Consider the following 23,900-nt stretch of genomic DNA (forward strand, 5'->3'; position numbering starts at 1 on the left):
CAGAGAATGATATAGTGTGAGCAGAAGAACACAAATGAGAAATCTGCTGTAAATCTTATCAGAAACAATAAGTGAGAAGACAGTTAAGCAGTATTTTTAAAGTACTGAAAAACACCGTCAATCTAGAACTCTATATCCAGCAAAAATATCTTTTAAAAATGAAGGCAAAACAAAGACCTTTTTAGCCATCCAAAAGCTTAACTAATTTATTACCAGTAGACCTGCACTACAGGAAATGTTAAAGAAGTTCTTCAGGTAGGAGGAAAATGACACTGAATGGAAATCTGGATCTACACAAAGGAGTCTATACTAGAAGGGGTAACTACTAGACTTTTTCCTATTACTTTGCTATCTTTATTGAATGTTTGAACATAAATAACAATATTGTGGGATTTATGATGTATGTAAAAGTAAGATGCATGATAGAAATAGTATGAAGGCTGGGAGCAGAGAGATGGAAGTACACTATTCCAAGGTTCTCACACTATACATGAAGGGACAGACTATCACTTGAAGGTTGACTTATTAAAGATATATGCTATAAACAGCAAGAGTTATACTTAATAAGACAACAAAGGAGACATGATGGAATCATAAAAAATAATCCAGAAGGCAGAAAAAGAGGAAAGGGGGAATGAGGAACAGGTGGGATAAATAGAAAACAGCAAGATGATATTCTCAAACCTAATTATATTATCAGTCACATTAAATATAAATGATCTAAATATTCTTAGTCAAAATACTTTGAAAAAGAAGAACAAAGTCAGAGGACTAGCATTACCTAATTTCCATAATTACTATAAAGTTAAAGTAATCAAAACAGTGAAGTACTTGCATAAAAACAGAGAAAGCAGCAGACTTCACATTCATCCTGCCCACCTACCAGCAGCTGGGCACAATTTTCCAAACGTGGGCTGATTGGGGTTCAGGAAGAAAATATGAGAAAATCATCTCATCTTTTACCTCTTTCTTTTTAATGACTATTTTTGTGCATGCTTCAACATGGACATAAGTTTTCACTAGAATAGCTTCTTTATATCAGGACAAGAAGCTCTTTATATTTGGGGTCAGATGATTCTTTGTTGCAGGGGCTGCCCTACACATTGTAGGAGGTTTAGCCAAATATCTGGCCTCTATTCACTATTCACCCTGAGTTGTGACAACTGAGATGTCTCTAGACCTGGCCACAAGTTCCAGGGAGCAAAACGGCCCCCGACTAAGAACCACAGCCTTACCAAATGCATGAATACCATCAATAGCCTCGGTCTTAGTTCACACCTTGTAACTTTTTGTTTTGTTTTCATTTCTTTATACTATCTATTTACAAAAGTGTGTCAAACATAAGAAAGCAAATACGCATGTACTAACCACTTGGGTTAAGAACACAAACACTCCCAGTACTTAGGACATTGCACACACCTCCCTAGTCACCTCCTTCCTGTTACTCCCTCACCTCCAGAGGGTCCCTCTATCCTGAGGCTTGCAATCATCACATCCTTGCTTTTCTTTAGTTTTGCCACCTATACGTTTTTCCTACAATGGTATATTGCTTATTGTTGCCTGTTTGGGAATTTTATATAAGTGGAATCATTTTGTATATTTCCTATGTTACTCAATTCTTTGGTTCAACATTGTTCATTTGATGCAGCCATTTTGATGCCTGAAAATCTAGTTCATTCCTTTTTACTACTGCATAGAATTCTGCCACATGAACATACCACACTCCCAGGATCCATTCCACCATGACAGGCACGTGGACAGAGTCCGGGTTTTGCTGTTATAAACAGTGCTGCTATGCAGGTGGCTCCCAGGGGGATGTGCAAGAGTTTACACACGGTTCTCAAACTCCAGCATGCAGCAGAATCACCTGGAGAGCCTGGTAAAGCACAAGGGGTGGGTGCTGCCCCGGAGTGTCCAATTCACCAGGTCTGAGAGTGGGAGGAGGGGCTGGTCATTTGCATTTCAATCAACTTCCCAGGTGATGCTGATGGACTGGTCTGCGGGCCACACTTTGAGAACCACCATCTATCCCCAGAAGTGGAACTGTCAGATCACAAGACACACTGTGTTCTCCTTGACTGGAAAAGGCCAAGCTGCTTCTAAAGCAGGTGAGTATGAGTGAGGGAGAGTTCCTCCTGCCCCACACCCTGACATAATTACATCTCTTACAGCCAGACAAGAGATGCATGAGGCAGGGAAATGCAGAAAAATGTAAACAGTGGTATCAGGGCGGTGGAAAGGTGGTGGTCCTCTGTGTTTTTCCTAAATGATTCAATGTTTTTAAAATATTGTTTGAAAAATTGTTTAACATTGCCTAGGAAAACAGAGCCAGCCTGAAACAGACCAATGATCCATGGTAATGATCCATGGTAATAGGAAACTGAGCACTCTGAGTGCCTGGACACTCCCTGCACTTACTCCTCTCAACAGCCATATAAAGCAAAGACTATTATTCTCATTTTAGATATGGAAAACCAGGCTTATAACAGGAGGAATAACTGCCCACGATCACACAGCTGGGAGTGTCGGCGTCAGGACCAACTCAGGTTGGACTGATTCCAGGGGCTATGATTGCTTCCCACCAAAAATATGTCTTGATTCTGGGCAAAAAATGCACCACGTGGCTTCCCTACAGAGATAATATCCTAATGATGCCCCACGGTTTGTAGCTTGAGACTGAATCATGATGTGGGCAGGAGAAACAAACCTAGTGCTCCTTGAACCCAGGGCCTGGGCCAATTCCTACATGAACCCATCAACAGCTCAGCCGGTGGCCCCAACCCCAGCAGCACCTCCATCCACAGTCAGCTAAGGCAATGAGTCTACACTTGGTTGTAAGCTGGCAAGTAGAGGGTCAGGATCTGCATCCTGGCACAGGAGAGGTGAGAGAGCAGGCATCTCTGGGGCAGCAGCAGCACCTCTGTAGAAAAGGGCAGCCTCGAGTGGACACGGCTCACGTCACATGGATAGCGACTTTCAGAGAGCAACTTACCGAGCCCGGACTTTTCTGGGCCACGTCAGCATCTCCATTCAGTAATAGAGGTTGGGATGCAGCAGCTGGATCAGCTTTTACAATGTCCACTTCAGAAAGAACCATCTTCCTTCTTTCTAAGTTAAGCTTAAAATAAAGCAGATGCCTATTCAACAGATAAGCAGCTGAGTGTATTCAACCATGGAACCAAACCCACCACCAGAAGGGAAGGCCCCTGGGGGCGGGGACTCTGACTAGTTGTTCTTGGTGATGTCCCCAGAGCCTAGAAGAGTGCCTGGGACATGGTGTGTGCTCACTGGCTCTTTATTCACAGAAAGAGAAACAGAGGGACCCAAAGAAGCCGAGGTCAGATGAAGACACACGCTGCCTCCCCGCTCAAGACGCTTCAAGAATATCCCTCTAGGCCTGGCGCCGTGGCTCACGCCTGTAATCTCAGCACTTTGGGAGGCTGAGGTGGGTGGATCATGAGGTCAGGAGTTCAAGACCAGCCTGACCAGATGGTGAAACTCGTCTCTACTAAAAATACAAAAAAAATTAGCTGGGCATGGTGGCGGGCACCTGTAATCCCAACTACTCAGGAGGCTGAGGCAAAGAATTGCTTGAATCTGGCAGGCAGAGGTTGCAGTGAGCCGAGATCATGCTCCTGCACTCCAGCCTGGGTGACAGAGCGAGATGCTGTCTTAAAATAAAAAAATAAAAATAAAAATAAAGAATATGGCTCTGTTCCCCAAAAGATTTTCTGTGTATCTCCTGTCATAATTTGAGGCCGAATTTCAAAAATGTTTTCAGTATAAATTTGAATAGGATAACAAAGGACACAATTTCTGATGCAACTGTAATACAATTTAAAATTTTACATTTAAAGGCCGGGAGAGGTGGCTCACGCCTGTAATCCCAGCACTCTGGGAGGCCAAGGCGAGTGGATCACCTGAGGTCAGGAGTTTGAAGCTAGCTTGGCCAACAGAGTGAAACACTGTCTCTACTAAAAATATAAAAATTAGCTGAAGTAGTGGCACATGCCTGTAGTCCCAGCTACTTGGGAGGCTGAGGCAGGAGAATCACTTGAACCTGGGAGGTGGAGGTTGCAGTGAGCCGAGATCACACCACTGCATTCCAGCCTGGGTGACAGAGCAAGACTCTGTCTTAAAAACAACAACAAACAAAAACAAAAACTTTACATTTAAAAATAAAATTGTTATAGAACTGTTTCCAGTGTAGCCAAGGGAATCCAAATGTTATGGTAATTTGACACCCAAACCTTTAGTTTAAAAAAAATGTGAGCTCTAAGTCTTTTATGCTCTTTCTTTTGATCATCAATTTCACATTTTCATTCTTTTTCTCCCACAAGTGGGGGAAATGAAATGTCATTCATTTTACTCTTGAAAGCATGTAACTGACTGCCTTATATTGTCTGCACTACAAATACACATGTATTTGAAATTCATTTTTAAAATGTTGTAGGACAAGTGTCTAAATACAAAATTTTACAGTGTCTAATAATCTTGGATAAAAGTAACTGAAAATCTTTCTCCTATGACTCAAAATAAATGTTATAGAAAATAGCATGCACCAACTTACCTCCAATATACGTTCCTTCAAATAAAAGTAACGTCAACAAGTTAGATGGTATCACTGAGCTGTTCTCCTGCACCTCCTTGAAATCAAGCAAAGTATACAAGTAAGACCCAAACCCGCGGAACACCCAAGAGTACCCACCCACCCAGTCCCATTCCCATTCCCAAGGCTGAGAACCGTGCAAGTGCAGGAGGTCTGAAGCCGATTCTGATTTCCCAGAATCCTTTTCCTATGTTTCCACTATTTTAACAGATGAATAAAGCAGAGTTGCTGCAAATCTGCTGCCTGGATCAATAATATGTAAGGATGCTCTCCTTGCTTCTCCTCACGGGAACCTTCCCCGAGAGCCACGTGATCTTTGTTAATATCATGGGGGTTGAAGGGACAGGTTAAAACAAACTCGTCGCCCTGCTCTGTAACATATCTAGCTGCACACCTGAGCCAACGCCATTTCTCCTGTCACACTGGAGTTCACAGAAATGTCCATGTCAGGATGGTCGGGAAGCACTGCCACGGGTTCATGCTGCCTTGGCTAAAGAACAGGTCCCTGACGCCAATACTTAAAACTATCCTTTTCTGTCTGCCTTCCCCGGGTTTAAACGCTTCCAGGACAGGCATCCTTGTTTGATTTGGATGGGAAGGAAGGGATGTATTCCTTTTTTTTTTGAGACAGAGTCTTGCTTTGTTACCAGGCTGGAGTGCAGTGGCGCGATCTTGGCTCACTGCAATCTCCACCTCCCGGGTTCAAGCGATTTTCCTGCCTCAGCCTCCCGAGTAGCTGGGACTACAGGCGCCCGCCACTGCACCTGGCTAATTTTTTGTATTTTTTTTTTAGTAGAGATGGGATTTCACAGTGTTAGCCAGGATGGTCTCAATCTCCTGACCTCGTGATCCGCCCACCTCTTTTGTCAGGTAGGAGTGGAATGGTTACAAAAGGCAATCCATTGTAAACGGTACTTATGGAGTCTGACAATCTGGAAATTTATTCCCTAAAACTCCCATGCCTTTAGAAAGACCTCATGTACCCAGGGCATCCCAGGCTCGATACCAAAGACCACCACTTCATCTGCCTCTCAGGAGTGCCAGTCTTCTGGGCTATGGTTGCCTCAGTTGGACTTTCTGCAGCCAGATACGGAGCATTGTTGAGACCAGGACTTGCACCTCATGACCACGGGTTCCACTCAATCAGCTGAAACAGGACTTGGTGAGTAGATTCCCTTCCCTAATTTGTTTCATAAATTGAGATTTTCTGAAAGCTAAACCTTATGGGTTTTGTCTGTAAACCATAAACGTTTGCACCTTTCCCTGATCATTCGGAACATCCGTTTCGATTTCAGGGACAGGGCAGTCTCGGGAGTTCAAACTGATTTCTTACTCCTCCATGGAGCTCGGCATCCAGCTGCAGTCTTCAAACTAAACCAGCTCTGGCCTTGGAAGAGCCAAGAGGTGGTGACTCCTAGCTCTCCATCCCAAAATGCTCCTAAAGTGTCTCGGCTGCACCCTGTGTTTGCAGAGGAGGCTGCAGGGAGCCTGGACATGCCTCCCACCTCTCTCTTTTCCAGTCCTCCATCCACTCGTCACTGCACAGCCCCACTGGTCAGAGCCTGAGGTGTTAGGTGGGCATGGATGGGGTTATGCACCAGGCTCTTCTCACATCCTGAGCAACTGCCCCTGTGCAGGGGCTTCCTTCCATCCCTGCCCAGGTCAAGTTTGTGCCCATGACATATAATAATGACTTGCGACTCTAATGTCTCAAAATGGAGGCACTCGTATTAGGTGGCATTAAGCCCACAGTAGTTTTCTTTAGAAACAATAAACATACACGTTTCTCATTTTCGCTCTTAGTAAAGGGGTTTTTCTTCAAAGTGGTAATCATGTGTGTGGTAGACTAAGGGGATGAGGGAACACTTGCTGTGGCCCAACGCCACCAGAGACCCCAGTGGATAAGGACCCGGTGGCAGGCACACCCACGGAGGATCGCAAAAGCAGCAAGGGACTGGCAACGTCTGAAGCATTTTCAGAATCTTGGCAGTGAGATTTCTGAAAGCTTCTTCCTGACTTTGGCAGCTGGGCAGCCCAAGACCAGGCCCCTGGAGGAACAGATTTCCCTCCACCACCCAGCACTAGAGAGGGACTTCCTGATTCCCTGGAGTGGCTGTCAGTGAGCTGGCCTCCGGAGCCTCCACTGTGGGTCCTTACCCTAATCACTCCCTTTAATCATTGTACTGTGAATGTCTGCTCAATTGTGTGTGTGAATTGCTCACAATAAATCTTAAATTTGAGAATCGCTCATTGCCTACTGGGTCATCCTGAAACCTTTTGGGAAAGTGACAGTTAGCACACAGCTGGAGGAAATCTGGTTAACAATTAAAATGAACCTGACTGGGTGCAGTGGCTCATGCCTGTAATCCCAGTACTTTGGGAAGCCAAGGCGGGTGGATCACTTGAGGCCAGGAGTTTGAAACCAGCCTGGCCAACATGGTGAAACATTGTCTCTACTAAAAACATACAAATCAGCCAGGTGTTGTGAAGTGTGCCTGTAAACCCAGCTACTCAGGAGACTGAGGCACCAGAATTGCTTGAACCTGGGAGGCAGAGGTTGCAGTGAGCTGAGATGGCACCACTGCATTCCAGCCTAGACAACAGAGTAGGACCATGTCTCAAATTACAAAAAAAAAAAGAACCCAACGGCCCACTTCATTTCTGCTGTCCCTTGGAATGGTGGTGGCTGGATGGCAGCCTTCTCCACTCCAGATTTCAGGGCGCGGGAGTTTTCCTGTAGCCTCCAGACCCAGAAACGATCTCCCAGCAGTGTGGCCACAGAATTCCTGCAGTGAGAGTGGAGGTGGCATCCAGGGTTGCCAGGGGGTTTCTCTCCTTGTGGGGAAGCTTCCTTAGCTCAGACCCCATAGAGGAGCAGGGATGGGAGGTAGGATTCAGCCCCCTTCCTCTCCCAAAACCCCCAATAAGCATCACCTACTACCTACGCTCTAGGAAATACCTAAGATGCAAGTCTACTACTTTCCTAACATAATCCAGTCTAGTTTTTTCTTTCATACACTTTTAAGTTCTGGGGTACATGTGCAGAACGTGCAAGTTTGCTACATAGGTATACATGTGCCAATCCAGTCTAGTTTTAAAACTAACTCTTGCAGGACTGACATTCACCTTTTCTTAAAGCGTTTTTCCCCCAAACCCCACTAGCATTTAAATTTGTTATGAATAAAGAGAGAACATCTTGCACTTTAGACCAAATGCACTGCTACCTACCAAAGCCCCTGAGCTGGGTGAGCAGGTGGGCGGCAGGGGCGCCAGGGAGGCGGTGGGAGGCGTGTCCACCGCGACGCTGGGATTCCTGGGCGGCAACTGCGGTCCAAGGCTGAAAGATGACGGAGCCATTTTAGGAGCCCTTTGGGACTGACACCGGGGGTGGAGGTAGACGCGTGATTAGCATCACTCCACTCTACTTCCCAATAACAAACGTGATTTAAAATTTGACCAAATAACTTGGGCCATCCCAATTGCCCAGCTCGGCAGTCACTCGCTGTTAGTGTTGATAGGGTAGGGGCGCAGGTCTCAGCTGTGCCCGGGCTCCTTCTGCCACCCCCGGGACTGTCCTGCCTCCCTTCGTCCACCGCACCCACTCCATGATCCCGGCCAACTACGCTGGACCCCGAGGGTGCGTCCACCCCACGCGCCGGGGAGGCCCCAGGCATCGCATCCACTGGGGCAGTTGCGGCGGGGGAGCACCGGGCAGCGGTCTTCCAGCGCATGCCCCATCTCGGCCCAGATCGGAACCCCCTTTATTCAACAGGATAGGCGAGGACTCCTTGAACCTTCCCTTCCCAGCGACCTCCGCACTCTGACTTGGGTTTGCTTTGGCGCGTTCGCAGGAAATAGAGGTCGATGGAAAACGGTGGTCCGCGTTCAGGTGGGCTCGTGGCCCACGCAGCAGTGGATCTGAAACTTTCCCGGCGCCCTTTCCCACTTACTAGAGTCCCTCGGAAACCTCCCCCGAGCCCCGTCCCCCACCCCTTCTCAACCTCTCCTGCAAGAAAGCCGCGGGTTAGGGGGGGTGTGTCTGATGAGTCATCAGGAGCCTGGGCAGCCTGGTGGGAATCAGAATCAGGCGTGCTCCGAGCCCGCCCATCAGCGCCCTTGCTATTATTATTATTATGTTAGTTACTAGCAGCCGAGAAGATGCCCCCGCCGTGCCCGTGCTCCGGAGTGCTGGTCTCCGCCACGAAAGCCGCTCTCCCAATGCCCGTTTCCGTGCTCCTAGCGCGGTTACTGGGCGCTGTCCCCAGAAGCGACACTCACCGGTCCCTGCGCAGTGCAGGAGTACAGCCTTCCCTCTCGCTCCGCCGCTTTTACCCCACCCCGCGCCCCGCCCCGCCCCGCCCCGCCCCGCGAAGAAACGAAACTCACAGACCCTGTGCTGAGGGCTGCTCCGGGCGCAGAAACGAAACCTAACTCCTGGCCCCGCACTGGCAGCACGTGCCTCCCGGGAACTCGCGGGAGACGCAGGTTCTCGGGCCGGAACCCAGGCCTGCTGAATCAGGAGCTCGTTTCATCACGCCCGTGTGAGGATCCAGGTGCTCCAGAGGCTCGCTAATGGCCGGGAGTCATCCAAGCCTGCACGTATCCTTGAACCTAGGCATGCCCTCACCTCCCCGCTCCCCCTCGTCGGTTTTGAAAACAGATGCATTGGTAATTGGGGGTCTTCAGTTCCTGCCCAGGGCTCACTGGGATGATCCCAGCACCAGCAGGGATTCCCAGGCATTGTGTGCCAATGGTTGCAGCGCCCCTATTGTCCTGAACTCCGTCCAGCACTCCCACCCCCACCCACCCCCATCAGGCACACCCATATCATCTTCCTCCTCTCCCATTTCCAGGCCTCCCTGGAGTTTGGCTCATCTGGTCTCTCCAGGGTGGAAACGGGTGTGTGGAAGGAAAATAAAATAGTAATAATAAAATTTAAAATAATAAACATAGGTAATAGTTAACATTTAGTATAAGCTATTTAGAAGTAAGACATAGGCTAAAATTTTAAGCAGCCTCTCCCAGCACTGCTAACAAGTTGCAGATGCAAGCTTATCTCGAAAGCTTATCACCTGCCTTGGGACCCCAGCCTTATCCAGCTTGGAGGATGACTAGTCAGGATAACTAAATCGCCAATTTCCTCAGAATTGTCACGGGTTAAGTAATTTACTGTCTTTGTCTGAAGCCTGTATCCTACCTTGTTTTTCCTGTCTCAAACGACAAATAAGCAAGCTGCTTTCTTTGTTGGGGTCGGCAGTCATTTGGGGCATGAGCCTGCTGTCAGCTGGGGTGCCCGAATTAAAAGTTCTCTTTTGGTCTCCAAAGGTCTCTTTGTCTTCCTTGGATAGAATTTTACTGCAACAAGTGAAAGGGGTTGGGGAGGGCTGAGTCAAGCAGACCCATGGGTGGCCCTCCCTTTGGGAGCTCCCATTCCCGGCTAACTGGCTGTTGAGTGGGAGATGGCATTTCCCTTTGGGAGCAGTTGGCACCCCACTTCCATTCTTCTTTGCTCAGCTCAGAGTCCCTTACAAGCCCCGCTAAAGACTTCCATGATGAGGAAGGGTCACCCCCAACCAACCCCAAGGCCCAGAACCTACCCCAGCTTTAGGTCCTGGGGTCAGGGGCAACCTGGATGGAATCAAATTCAATACTGCTGCACCTACAAGAGGGGGAGGAGCCCCCCAGCCCGCTCCCTGTGCTGAAGTCTATTTTGCTTTGCAGGATCCACTCCTAGGGCTGGGCAACCCCATCCAAGCGGTTCTTCATCCAAGGGGTTCATCCAAGGGAAACACAAGTTCTCCCAGGAATCAGCAATGACCTCACCTCAACACACACACACACACACACACACACACACACACACACACACACACACTCATCCTCTCTGGCCTGTTACTGCCTAGTCAAGAACCCAGGCAACAGCACATCCTGGGGGGCTGTGAGCAGGCTGGGCTGATGCTTTCTGAAGCAGGAACAGTGCCTTGGGAATGCAGGGTAGGTGTGAGCAGAGCTGGCACTCATGTGAACAAACACTTAGTGATGCTGCTGCTACTTCCAACAGCGGGAAGCTTCCCTAAGGGCCCTTGTTCACAAACAAAATCAGAAAGAGCTGAAGGCAATTGAAAATCAGATAGAGGCACAGCCTCAGCCAGGGCAGGGCGTGGAAGGGCAGTGAGGCACCCTGCCCAGGAAACAGCACACATAGCTCACTCCCAGTTGGTGCAATGCCTCCTTAAGTTTTAACGCCCTAGGCACTTCCCTTGTCCACCCCAGTCCCTCCCTGGCCTTAGATTGTGGTGCTTCATTGCCTCTAATATGCATATGATATGGCAGGGCCCTGGGGAGCACAGGTGATTGTTTTGGGGTGTAATTCAGCAGTCATACAATAATAGCTCATGTCTACTGAGCAGGTAGTATGTGTTAGGTGTCAGAGAGAGACAGGACTAGCTGGATTTCCTAGGCCAACTAAGAATCCCTAAGCCTAGCTGGGAAAGTGACCATGTCCACCTTTAAACACGGGGCTTGCAACTTAGCCCACACCCGACCAATCAGGTAGTAAAGAGAGCTCACTAAAATGCGAATTAGGCAAAAACAGGAGGTAAAGAAAGAGCCAATCATCTATTGCCTGAGAGCACAGGGGCAGGGACAGTGATCGGGATATATACCCAGGCATTTGAGCCGGCAATAGTAACCCCATTTGGGTCCCCTCCCATTTTAAGGGAGCTCGGTTTTCACTCTATTAAATCTTGCAACTGCAGTCTTTTAGTCGTGTTCGTTACGACTGGAGCTGAGCTTTCATTTGCTGTCCACCACTGCTGTCTGCCGTCCACAACTGCTGTTTGCCACCACTGCAGACCTGCCGCTGACTTCCACCCCTCTGGATCCAGCAGGGTGTCCCCTGTGCTCCTGATCCAGAGAGGCGCCCATTGCTGCTCCCAGTTAGGCTAAAGGCTCGCCATTGTTCCTGCATGGCTAAGTGCCCAGGCTGGTCCTTAGCCAGAACACTTACCACATGCCCCAAGATTCCATTCCTTAGAATCTGTGAGGCCAAGAATCCCAGGTCAGAGAACAAGAGGCTTGCCGCCATCTTGGAAGCGGCCCGCCATTATCTTGGGAGCTCTAAAAACAAGGACCACCCGGTAATATCAGCTAGAGGGACTCGTGTGCAATCACTCACCTTAACAGCCACCCTCCCAGAGGAGTAGGATTATCATACCATGTTCTCCATGAGAAGACTGAGGCCTAAGGAGCTGGGTTCCATACTGGTAGAGCTATGGTTCCAATCCAGGTGATTATTCTCCAAACCTGTGCTCTTCAGCACCTCCTCGCTATGCTGAAATCAAGAGGCAGCTTCTGTACTTAGGAAGCTCACAACCTCCCACCTAAATTGCAGGGGGTGTACGCTCTACTAAACAAACAGCAGTTACTCTTTTTTTTTTTTTTTTTTTCCTACCAGATAAGTTTCACACTCTTAAACTTTGAGAATGGCCCTCTGTTCTTCCAGGCAACTTCTGATCCAGTCTCAGTCCTCCCTTGCCATCCCTGAACTCAGCACCCAGGTCACACTCAGAGGCTTTGTTGATGCCCGTCCCTCTGCCAGGCTGCCCTCTGTCCACAGGCTCAAAGGGAAATTTATCTCCCCTGCCTGAAGTAAAGGAGTAAGAGAATGGCTACTCCCCAAAGCAACCCTGAAGGCTGCTAGTTGACCATTTTTATGATTATTCTTGATTATATGCTAAGCGAGGGGTGGATTATTCATGCCTCCCCTTTTTAGACCATATAGGGTAACTTCCTGACGTTGTCATGGCATTTGTAAACTGTCATGACGCTGGTGGGAGTGTAAAAATGAGGACCACCACCAGTCACTCTTGTGGCCATCTTGGTTGTGGTGAGTTTTTGACCAGCTTCTTTATTGCAACCTGTTTTATGAGCAAGGTCTTTAGGACCTTTATGACCTTGTGCTGACCTCCTGTCTCATCCTGTGACTTAGAATGCCTTACCCGTCTGGGAATGCAGCCCAGTAGGTATCAGCCTCGTTTTACTAGCTCCTATTTAAGATGGAGTTGCTCTGGATGCGCCTCTGACAACAGAGATCTGTTTGGGAAAAAGAATGGCAGGGTTGATGGCTCAATTCCCAGGCTTGATGTTTCCCTTGGCATAAGGAGTTTGGGGGTCCTGAGATGTTATTTTCTTTGGCACACCTGTCCTCCTCCAGGCCCAGGTGGACTTACATGCCTGACACCACAGGCTCCTGGGCAGGCAGGGCCCAGTGGAGCCTGGCCTTGTGGCACTGGCCTGGCCTCTGCTACGAGGCTGAGGACCGGGTCAACCGGCAGCCCCAGGCCCAAGCTGGGTGCCACTGCACTTGGGATCCGGGCACAGCATGGTTCGGTGCTCCTGGAATGAATGAATGGGGAATCGGAACGCCGGCCCTGGTCCTGCAAAAGCGGGCCTCAGGGTTCTCCACTGGGCTGGCTTCTCCCTGCGCTCTCTGCCCCCATCGCGAATTTCCTAGACAATTCAGTTTCGGTTTCATTTCTGCTCCCTGGTTTCCAGAAACGAAAAGTCAAATTGCATGACTTCAGGCTTCAGAATCCAGGGTGCGGGGAAGAAGGGGGCGGTGCCACGAGGAGGGGGTGGTGGTGCTCACAAACACCACTGGCACCTCCCCCAGCTTGGATCCTGTTCTGCTGGGCTGGGAAGGGGGGCGGTCGCGGAACGGTGGAGCATCCCATAACCGGCCAACCTGCCCATCCTCCTGGCTGCATTGCCTGCAAATCTGTCCGCCTGCCAGCGCCTCCGCCCCCGCCTCCGCCCCCCCGCCCCCCGCCCGCTTTGTCCTGCCTGGGCGCGAGTACAGGGACTGGTTTTCTTTGCCTCGTTTCGTTTCCTCTTCTGTGCGTGTGGTATAGACCCATGCTTCTCAAAGGGTGGTTCCTGGAACAGCAGCATTGGCTTCACCTGGGAAATTATTAGAAATGAAGGGTCCGGGGCCATCCCAAGACCCCTGCATTAGCACTCGTATTTTAAGGGCCTTCCTCAGGTGATCCCTTGGCAACTGGGCATGAGAGCGATGGCGTCTGGCGTGGTTGCTCTTGGCCCTCAAGGTCAAGGCGGGACTTTTCCTTCATGTCTGCCTGGGGCCCACCAGAGAGCCCTGCCGGGAGGAACAGAGGCTGAAATCCTTTTATACTGGTGAGCTTTAGAGAGTCGAGCTGGGGGCTGCAGGACCTGGGTTCAGGCACTGTGTACGGGTGGCCCAGCTACTGAAGGAAAGCAAAATATTTTACCCCAAAATCTTTGTTTTAATTTTTTTTTTTTTTTTTTTTTTTTGAGATGGAGTCTCATTCTGTCATCTAGGCTGGAGTGCGGTGGGGGTGATCTCAGCTCACTGCAACCTTTACGTCCTGGGTTCAAACGATTCTCCTGTCTCAGCCTCCTGAGTAGCTGGGACTATAGGCACCCACCACCATGTCCAGCTAATTTTTTTTTTGTATTTTTAGTAGAGAAGGGGTTTCATGGTGTTAGCCAGGATGGTCTCGATCTCCTGACCTCGTGATCCGCCTGCCTCAGCCTCCCAAAGTGCTGGGATTACAGGCGTGAGCTACTGCACCCGGCCACTTCTACTACTTTTATATTTCACTCAGCTCTCTACATTTATTTCACCTCTAGGTACTGTTAAATCCTTCCCCCATGATCTGGGATTTTTGGGTTCCCCAGTGAGGATGTGTGTTTGGAGGTGCTTTCCCCTCTTCCATCTCGGGCGCTCACAGTTTTTCGGCTGTCTCACAGTGTTTGCAGTGACAAGCCACTTCTTTCAAAGGGTCTGTGAATTATTTTGGTTTTCCTGCTGTGTTCCTGAGGTAGTTCTTGGAGAAAAAGCTCACAATGTGTCTCCACATGCTGTTCTGTCCATCCAAGTGGGAAATGTACATGAGTCCTGCCTCTTAACCACCTTTTTCCCTCTGGGAAAAAAAAAAAAAAAAGCCATCTTCTTCCTTTTAGGTTGACATTCTTAATTTTGGAAATCAGTGCTAATGGAACCCAAGTGTTCCTTATGGAAATGTAGTTTGAAGAGTGAGGCTCCCTTGGACCTCCCAGCCTTGTCTAGCTTCTGTGTGACTGTGATGCATGGGTGAGACAAGCAGAGGAACAACACAGACTTCCCACAGAATCTAGAGAAAGAATACCTCTGCTGTTTTAAGCCACTAAGTTTTGGGGTGATTGTTACACAGCAATAGATAACTGGAACATATCCCCGAATTCCACATTTGGAAGATTGCAAGTAATCGATCAGTGTCCGTCTTTCCACGATCATTTGGTTTGCTTCAGGCCAGATCTGCTGCCTTTTGAATTAGAGATACCGTTTTCCAAGTTTTTGGTCATTGCTCGAGTTTTGTGTTCAGAATGCACATGTCTATTTTCTTACTTGCTGTAATGGACCAAATTACGCGTCCCCCGCCCGCTCCCCACCCCCTACCACCCGCCACACAAATTCATGTGTTGAAGGTCTTAACTCTCAATGTGACTGCATTTGGAAGTAGGGTCTTTAAAGAGGTGATCAAGCTTAAATGAAGCCCTGAGGGTGGGGACCTGATTTAAGAGGACTGGTGTCCTTGTAAGATAAAAGAAAGATGCCAAGCATAGACCTGGTGAGAAGGTGGGCAGTCTGTAAGCCAAGGAGAGAAACCTCAGGAGAAACCAAACCTAGCAACACTTTGATCTCAGACTTCCAGCCTCTGGAGGGGGGAGAAAATAAATTTCTGTAGCTTAAGCCACCCAGCATGTGATACTTGTTATGGCAGCTCTAGCAGACTAATACACTAGCATTTGAACACAAATCAGAGACCTCTGCAAGAGCCCTCTTGGGGACGCTGGTCAAGCTGTGATTTTTGACTTGAACTTCCTTTTCCAATATCTGTTACAGCAAATGAAGAAAGAAATTCATGTAATCTTTCTTGTCTGTGCCCCTGAACAAAGCTGAATGTTTTTGAGGCCCTCTTTTCATCTCAAACTTGGGTTTTAAAACAAATCAGTAATGATATTTATTCTATTGTCTTTTTACTAAGGAATCTATATGTTCATAGTTTGGAACATACAGGAAAACATGAAGAAGAAAATAAAATTACCTGTAATGATGATCACTGGTGTGAAGTTCTCTCTCTGTGTGTGTGTGTGTGTGTGTGTGTGTTCAGAGACAGTCTCGCTCTCACTCTGTCACCCAGGTTGTAGTGAAGGGTGCAGTCATGGCTCACTGCAGCCTCAAAGTCCTGGGCTCAAGGGATCCTCCTGCTTCAGCCACCTGAGTAGCTGGGACTACAGGTGTGCACCACCATGTCTGGCTACTTACAAACCAATTTTTTTTAGAGACAGGGTCTCACTATGTTGCCCAGTCTGGTCTTGAACTCCTGGGCTCAAGCAATCCTCTTGCTTCAGTCTCCAGAGTCACTGGGATTAGAGGTATGAGTCACTGAACCTGCCTACATTTTTAAAAAGTCTCTTTGCTTTATTAAATTCCTCTTCAAGACTTAACAGAGCAATGGTAGCTCATCATAATCAGGGAAACAAGAAGAAAAGAGAATCACTCAGGCTTCTTTCTGGGGGGCAGTGGAGAATCCGGGAAACACAATGACAGTGAACCATGGGAAGCAGGGGGCATGGCCAGTGGATCTGAAAGGGACCAGCTAACGGTCACTAAATGTCCAAGGCCTGGGCTTCAGCGATAGCCTCAGGTATCTCTGTCACTCCACGGCACTCATTCGTTCAGTGAGATGTCATTTATTAAGCAGTTACAATGTTGCAGGTGCTGTGCAAAAGACTGGACATACAAAAGAAGAATTTGACCCGGACCTTCCCACCCTGGGGTCTATAATCTTGTAGGGGGAAGGGAACACAAATGCAAATTAGTAAACAATGAGAGCAGTAGCTTAGGACACTGCAACTGTGTGCTACAGGGCTCAAGGACTAGAGACCCACCCCTTCATGAAGGTCAGGGAAGAGCTGGGTGGTGGAGAGAGCTGAGCCTGTGTGGAGCCCTGATGTATGCTCTGATGCTGAGGGAGCACCGTAGAGATGGACACAGATAGTAACAGAAGAGTGTGGCCCCCAAAGCAGAAGCAGCATCCTGCACCATGTCCCCTCAGAATGAATGAGTATGTACAAGAAAACAGCCACAGGCATCGCCGTCCTTCAATGGATCTCTTTGCTGGAGAATTGACAGAGCGCGTGCCGCGCCTGAGTGAGCCGATAAATTCTCTCCTTAAGCATTCTTCTCTTGGTGGCGGTCTCACTCTGCTCTTGAAGCAGCCAGGAATAGCGATTTTTTTCCTGTAGTATCTGCATCATGGCTTTCTGCAAGGAGTCACCATTCTCTCGGAGCATAAAATACTGAATTATAAATGGGATCTGGTTGGCGAGACGTGTGCTGGTTTCCTGGAAGAGGGAGAAAGAAGGGTTCGCTGGAGTGGTCTCAGCCCAAGGCCTGTGGTTGCAGGCAGAAGGCACGGAGTTCTCGGATGGGCATATGGTTGCCTTGTGAAGCCCTGGTGGGCCCGCCCACCTCCACTCCAGTGCTCAGCATCAAGCCCCATGAAGGTTCTATCTGCACTGACTCCTCTTTACTACCAGGCATACCCTCTAGCACTAAGAATCCCCCTGCTAGGCTAGCAAGCCCATACCACCTCTGGGCATCCCCAGAGCTCCTCCCTGCTGGAGAGAACCCCCGGCCCAGGACTCCCCTGGCTCCCTTCTGGGTGTGCATCAGGGCCATTTCGAATCCTCCCTCATTCCATCTTCATAGATGCAGCCAGTGTCTGGCAGCCAGGTGCCCATGGCTGGGAGACCACTCTATTCTGATTGAGAAAGGGCTTCGGGAGGTGGGTGTCTTTGCAGTTTAAAAGCTATTTTTCCTTCCTGGGCACAGTGATACTTGCATACTGGATAGAAAGTCAGAGGCCAAAAAGTTCATTAGGTCACAAAATCTAGGGAAAGGAAATTTCATTCCTATCTTGTGGGGCTGGCGAGTGTGGCACGTTAGTGCCTTCTGGACACCAAAGAAAGCTGATTCATAGCCATTATCATTGACGTTTGTTGTATTTTGCTGTATTCTGATCATAGTAATTTTGTAATTCATGGACTGCATATGAAATATAAAGAATTTTGGGGTCGGAATTAATTTTGAGTACATGCTCTGCTCACTTTAAAAACTGATTGTGGGGAAATTAATTAAAAATGCCTTCGCAGGGCTCATGTAAAAGTATAAATGAGAAAATATATAAGTAGTTTATCATAGTACAAAAGGGCTTAATACATTGTAGTGGTCCCTCCCTCCTTCCCTCAGCAAAGCCTCTCTAGGTTAGCATAGTCCCTGCTCAACTCTACAAATGCCAGAGAGCGCAGATCCTGCCCCCCGGGGAACTCACGGAGAAGTAGGCGTTCAGGTGGACGCCTATTTCATTAAAGGAGGAAACTGAAGACTCATTAATGGGAAAATGAGAGTTCAACTTCATATTCTGTGAAGGCTTCCCCAGAGGGTTAAAAATCTCTTCTCGGACTTTCTTCACAACAACACTGTAAATCTGATCTTGACAAAAAACAATCTGCTCCATTCTGAACTGAAGTTGGATCATGTTTTCTGCCTTTTCTGTGTGTCTCACTTTTATGTCTTCAATCTTGCTCTGGTTAGATAAGAAAGACAAGCACATTACTTCTTTTTCTTCTTTCCTGTTGGCTTAAACAGATTTGGAAGTACTATGATGCTGAACTCAGAATTAAAACGAATCTGAGGTCAAAGATGTCCTGAGACTTGAAATGGTGATTTTTAGAAAGTCCCACTTCCCCCTTTCTGTCCTTATGAACCTGGTTTCTTCACTCCCCGCTTGCAACATACCTTCTGTCCTGCCCTTTCTTCCTCTCTGGCCATCCCCAGTCCCTCCCACACCACCAGCTTTCTGCTCCTTCATCAGGAACAGGCTTAGTCCATGCTGTTGGGACGGTGTCAGTCATTCCTGGAGTTCTACTTCTGCTGGAATGGTTCCAGTACTGACACTGGGATAACAGTGTGATATACCTGTTTCCCAGGAATCCCAGGGCTCCTACGTCACCCATGCAGTCAAGGAAGAAAGGTTGACTGGGCACGGTGGCTCATGCCTGTAATCCCAGCACTTTGGGAGGCTGAGGAGGGTGGATCACTTGAGATCAGGTGTTCAAGACCAGCCTGGCCAACATCGTGAAACCTCATCTCTACTAAAAATACAAAATTAGCTGGGTGTAGTGGCGAACACCTGTAATCCCAGCTACTTGGGAGACTGAGGCAGGAGAATCACTTGAATCTGGGAGGCAGAGGTTGCAGTGAGCTATCACACCATTGCACTCCAGCCTGGACAACAAGAGTGAAACTCTATCTCAAAAAGGCTGGGTGTGGTGGCTCACACCTGTAATCCCAGCACTGGGAGACTGAGGCAGGTGGATCACCTGAGGTCAGGAGTTTGAGACCAACTTGGCCAACATGACAAAACCCCATCTCTACTAAAAATACAAAAATTAGCTGAGTGTGGTGGCAGGCGCTTGTAATCCCAGCTACTTGGGGGGTTGAGGCAGGAGAATCGCTTGAACCCAGGAGGCAGACGTTGCAGTGAGCCGAGATGGCACCACTGCACTCCAGCCTGAGTGACAGAGTGAGACTTCATCTCAAAAGAAAAAAAAAAAAAAAAGGAAAGAGGTGATATAGCAGAGAACAGGGATCACAGAGTCACTGCCTCGGACTGAACATTTGTGTCCCTCACCCCCCAATTTACATGTTCAAAACAAAGCAGAAAGGTAATGGTATTGGGAGGTGGGAGGCAATTAATCATGAGGGTAGAGCCTCATGAATGTGACTGAGGCCCTTATAAAGGAACCCCAGAGAGCGCTCTTTCCACCATGTGAGGGTACACAAGAAGGTGGTGGCCGTCCGCAACCTGAAAGAGAGCCCTCACTGCCACCTGACCATGCCCACACACTGATCTCAGGCTCCCAGGTTAATAAGACACATCCAGCTTATGGGACTTTGTGATAGAAGCTTGAACTAAGACTGTTATGTCCTGGCTTTGAGTTTCTTTTTCTTTTTTTTGTTTTTGAGATGGTGTCTCGCCCTGTTGCCCAGGCTACAGTGCAGTGGCACAATCTCGACTCACTGCAACCTCCGCCTCCCAGGTTCAAGTGATTTTCGGCTAATTTTTGTATTTTTAGTAGACACAAGGGTTTCACTGGGTTGGCCAGGCTGGTCTCGAACTCCTGACCTCAAGTGATCTGCCCGCCTCGGCCTCCCAAAGTGCTAGGATTACAGGTGTGAGCCACCACGCCCGGCCTAGGCTTTTGAGTTTCAAACAGACTTTTTAAAACTGAAAGCAGAAGCAGTGGCTTGAGAGTAAGAGGGTGAGTTTCAGAGGTGAAGTTTCACGGGTGCTGGTTCTTTCTCTCTCTCTTTCTTTTCTATTTTTTTAAGTATATGTGACAACTGTGAAAGAAAAATAGAATCTTGGGACCACAAACTTACTATACCAAAGGGAAAGTTAACTGTCTTTCTTTTGTTCCCAAACAGAAGCTGTGATTTCACACGCACACTTTATCCAATGTAAAATGTAGATTTACTGAGCGCGAGATGAATGCATGATTGACTTGCCCTCCACGCCTTTCTTTTCACATATAACATGTAGATTCATTGAGTGCTGGTCAGAGTCTTACAAGAGTGTGACCTCTGCCTCACTGCCTACCCTCCTTCTTTCTTCCCCGCTTGCTCTTTCCTTTTCAAATACTGAAGTTCCTCTAAACCCTTGTTAGGAAAAGCACAGGTCACAGATCGCACTGGGACTTGTGTTTCTTTTTCCCAGGTACATCCTCGACCTGGGCAAAATAAACCTCGGATCGAGGCAGATCTGCCTCAGTCACTTTTCGGTCTATACAACGATGGACGGTAGACCCTCTGGGAGTAGAAGCGGCCTGTGCTGCACTCCTCAAGATTTGTGACACAGGAGGCAACGCGCCCCCCAGGCTCTGATGTGGCTCTGGGGAGTGTGCAGGCCATGGCCTTGGAGAGCCCCGTAGTCCCTGGTATGGAGCCGGGAGCTGTTGCAAGGCTGTGTCTATCCAAGGGCAGCACAAAAGAGGTGAAGAGCCTTGGTGGATGCCAGAGTTCCCATGGCCCAGAGCAGTCAGGCCTGCAGCAGAGTGCTTCATGTGTCCCGGCAGGGGTTGGCAGGAGCTCAGGGACCAAGGGGACCAAGGTCTGGGAAGGACAATGGACATCTTGGTGACTGGGAACCAGGCAGGTCACCCACCCCATGAGCAGGCACCTGGGACGCAGACACAGCCCCTGAGAAAGTGGGCGAGAGTCAGAACTGAGATTTAATTTTTACCAACAGGCCAAAAGGGTGAAAGAAGAAATTAATTTACATGACAGAAAAATGACAGAAATTGTCCTTCTTGCTTGCCTGCACTAAGGAATGAGATTTCAATCCACGAGCCCAGGCCTGGGCAGAAGAGGAATTTTATTTAGAGCCCATGTGGCACATGCCCTCTCTTGCCTTTGCTGAAGGTAACTCAGGGAAGAGTTGCTAAGTAGAAACCCACAGAGCAACATCTTTGAGTCAAACATACAAACTTGGGAGTAGGACCAGTGAACAACGCTGTGCTTTATGCTTGAAAAAGATTCAGCCTACCAGCTCGTCCTAGGTGGAGCCCCATGTCCTGCGCGAGGTCATGCAAAACAGATGGCAGGGCACAGGCCTCCTTTCATTTCCCCTGGGGAGTGAAGCCTCCTCCTGAGCAGAAGCCAAGCAGGCAGGTGCTCCTGGAGTCGCCAGCCCCGCCAGCCCCACCAGCCCCACCAGCCTGCCATTGCATCCCTGGCCTCATGGTTCCAAACGACAGGGTTCCAAACGACAGGGAACAGATCCAGCTTCTCTCAAGGTTAAACAGCCAGTGGTCCAGGTGACTAGCAAGTGAACTCTGGGCGCTTACCTGAACAGTATGGTTAAGGTTGAAGAATTCACCAAAATGTTTTTTGGCCATGTTAACGAAAGCTTGCCGGATAATTTCTGACCAAAAAAAAAAAGAAGAAAGAAAACATCAGTAAAACACAAGCAGAAATAAAATGGTTAAAGACACAGGGAGGATGACTGATGATACCCTGACCCATTCCAGGAGACTGAGTTTCCTAGGCCTGCAGACCAAGATAGGAGAGGGTGAGATGTCATTCCAGGGACATGCAGTCCAGCCCTCGTGCAGCCTGGGCAGGTCCCGTCCGTTTCCCGTGCCTGTGTGCACGTTAACCTCTGACTATTCCTCACATCATCAGGGGTCCGCAACCCCCGGGCTGGACCAATTCCAGTCCACGTCCGGCAGATGTGCAGTGAGCTAGTGAGCATTGCTGCCTGAGCCCCACCTCCTGTCACATCTGCAGTGGCACCAGATTCTCACAGGTGCACAAACCCTATTGAGAACTGCGCATGCGAGGGATCTAGGTTGCGTGTTCCTTATGAGAAACTCATGCCTGATGATCTGTCTCTGTCTCCCATCACTCCCCTGGTGGGACCGTCTAGTTGCAGGAAGACAAGCTAAGGGCTCCCACCATGATGAGGATTCTACATTATGATGAGCTGTGTAATTATTTCATTATATATTACAATGTAATAATCATAGAAATAAAGTGCACAATAAATGCAATGCAGTTGAATCATCCCAGAGCCATCCCTCTCGCCCCTCACCGGCCTGTGGAAAAATTGTCTTCCATGAAAGCAGTCTCTGGTGCCGTAAAGACTGGGGACCGCTGCCTTACACAGCTGTGTTGGGGGCTGCGTATGATACAGAGGAAGCACTTGTGCACCCTCTGCCTGTCCCCTAAAGACAAGAGAAACCATCTTCCCCACGTCCTCCGTATGTTTGAAGGACAGCGATGGAAAGTGCCTACCGCACTCAGCATGCTTCCCCATCTCCTAGAAACCTCAGTACGAGTTCTCAGGCAGAAGGGCAGAATCTGCAGCTCTGACCAGCTCCCAGGCCTTGCCAGTGCTGCTGGCTCACAGACCACACCAAGTAGCAATCTAGCACACCAGTGAGCTGGTCTGCAGGCAGGCTGTGTTTGGTAACTCCATTCCAATCTCTTCCTCCAAGGCATTGGGGTCTATGGAAGGTACGAGAGTGATGGTTTGGGAGTCCTGCATGAAAGTCCTCACCCACGGCTTTCTGGAGCATGCTAAGGGCGGGCTCCACCAGGTGCTGGATGTACTGATGCACGATGGTCTCAAATGTCTTGTAGTTGACAAATCCCAGAAGTTCCTTGCCTCGATACTGCTTTTCATATTTTTCAACTTCTTCATGGATAATATTTTTAACTGCAACATCAAACAGACCTCCACGGTGAATTCTAATAATTCTGCAGACGTTGTAAAGCTAGCAACAGTTTTTTAAAGTCTTGCTCCCCACTGCACGCAGAGGCAGTGTTGCAAAGTGAAGTTTTGTTCACAATGAGAAAAATATTCATGGTCTAATAACAGGAGTTTAAGAAATACTGACTTTTGGGAAACAAAAATCTTATTCTATGAAACTGTGTTTCAATTGAAAGTCATCACCCCAAGAGAGAAGTTACTATTTCTAACTGGTAGGAACAACAAAACAAAACAAAACAAAACCAAAACAAAAAAAACCTGATTAGAGGCCAGGTGTGGTGGCTCATGCCTGTAATATCATCACTTTGGGAGGTCGAGGTGGGAGGATCATTTGAGGCCAGGAGTTCGAGACCAGCCTGGGCAACATAACAAGATCCTGTCTCTACAAAAATAAAAACAGATTAGCCAGGCATGGTGGTGTGTGCCTCTAGTCCCAGCTATCTGTGAGTGATCGCACCACTGCACTCCAGCCTGGGTGACAGCAAGAGCCTGTCTCTGAAAAATAAAAACAAAACTAAACACGAAAATCTGATCAGTTAAATGAATATGGAAAATTAATCTTGTACCCCTCACCTCCTAAGCATACAGCTACAGATTACAGTTGGAGGGATCTTACCACGGAGGTAAATAGTGCTGTTTTCTCCAAGTGCCAGAACAAAAACACAACAGCATACACACAATGAGATGGTTTGGCTCTGTGTCCCCACCCAAATCTCATCTCAAATTGTGTTTGGCTCTGTGTCCCCACCAAAATCTCATCCCAAATTGTGTTTGGCTCTGTGTCCCCACCCAAATCTCATCCCAAATTGTGTTTGGCTCTGTGTCCCCACCCAAATCTCATCCCAAATTGTGTTTGGCTCTGTGTC

General features: G+C 48.4%; 2 protein-coding genes across 9 annotated transcripts in view; both read right to left on the reverse strand.

Annotated features, from left to right (window-relative positions):
* The window catches only part of MX1 (MX dynamin like GTPase 1), a 35,409-nt gene extending 26,364 nt beyond the window's left edge, over positions 1 to 9,045 (reverse strand). The window contains exons 1-4 of one of the 6 annotated variants that reach the window (XM_045389324.3): positions 9,000 to 9,045; positions 7,838 to 7,946; positions 4,571 to 4,646; positions 2,993 to 3,118 (exon numbers count right to left, since the gene is read on the reverse strand). In XM_045389324.3, coding sequence (XP_045245259.1) covers positions 2,993 to 3,097 — 105 coding nt within the window. In that variant the 5' untranslated portion in view covers positions 3,098 to 3,118; positions 4,571 to 4,646; positions 7,838 to 7,946; positions 9,000 to 9,045. Of the gene's footprint in view, positions 1 to 2,992; positions 3,138 to 4,570; positions 4,647 to 7,837; positions 7,947 to 8,753 lie in introns of all 6 variants that reach the window. The other 5 variants (XM_074033981.1, XM_015446623.4, XM_074033980.1 and 2 more) reach the window with 5 other exon arrangements.
* A 7,326-nt stretch (positions 9,046 to 16,371) lies between these two features.
* Positions 16,372 to 23,900, reverse strand: part of MX2 (MX dynamin like GTPase 2) — a 44,081-nt gene continuing 36,552 nt past the window's right edge. For all 3 annotated transcript variants that reach the window (XM_005548647.4, XM_045389323.2, XM_065541358.2), the window contains 4 exons: positions 22,822 to 22,980; positions 21,608 to 21,684; positions 18,031 to 18,285; positions 16,372 to 17,041 (listed from right to left, as the gene is read on the reverse strand). In XM_005548647.4, coding sequence (XP_005548704.1) covers positions 16,799 to 17,041; positions 18,031 to 18,285; positions 21,608 to 21,684; positions 22,822 to 22,980 — 734 coding nt within the window. In that variant the 3' untranslated portion in view covers positions 16,372 to 16,798. The remainder of the gene's footprint in view (positions 17,042 to 18,030; positions 18,286 to 21,607; positions 21,685 to 22,821; positions 22,981 to 23,900) is intronic.

This window comes from Macaca fascicularis, chromosome 3, assembly GCF_037993035.2.
Source record: "Macaca fascicularis isolate 582-1 chromosome 3, T2T-MFA8v1.1".
In the NCBI taxonomy this organism is placed as follows: Eukaryota; Metazoa; Chordata; class Mammalia; order Primates; family Cercopithecidae; genus Macaca; species Macaca fascicularis.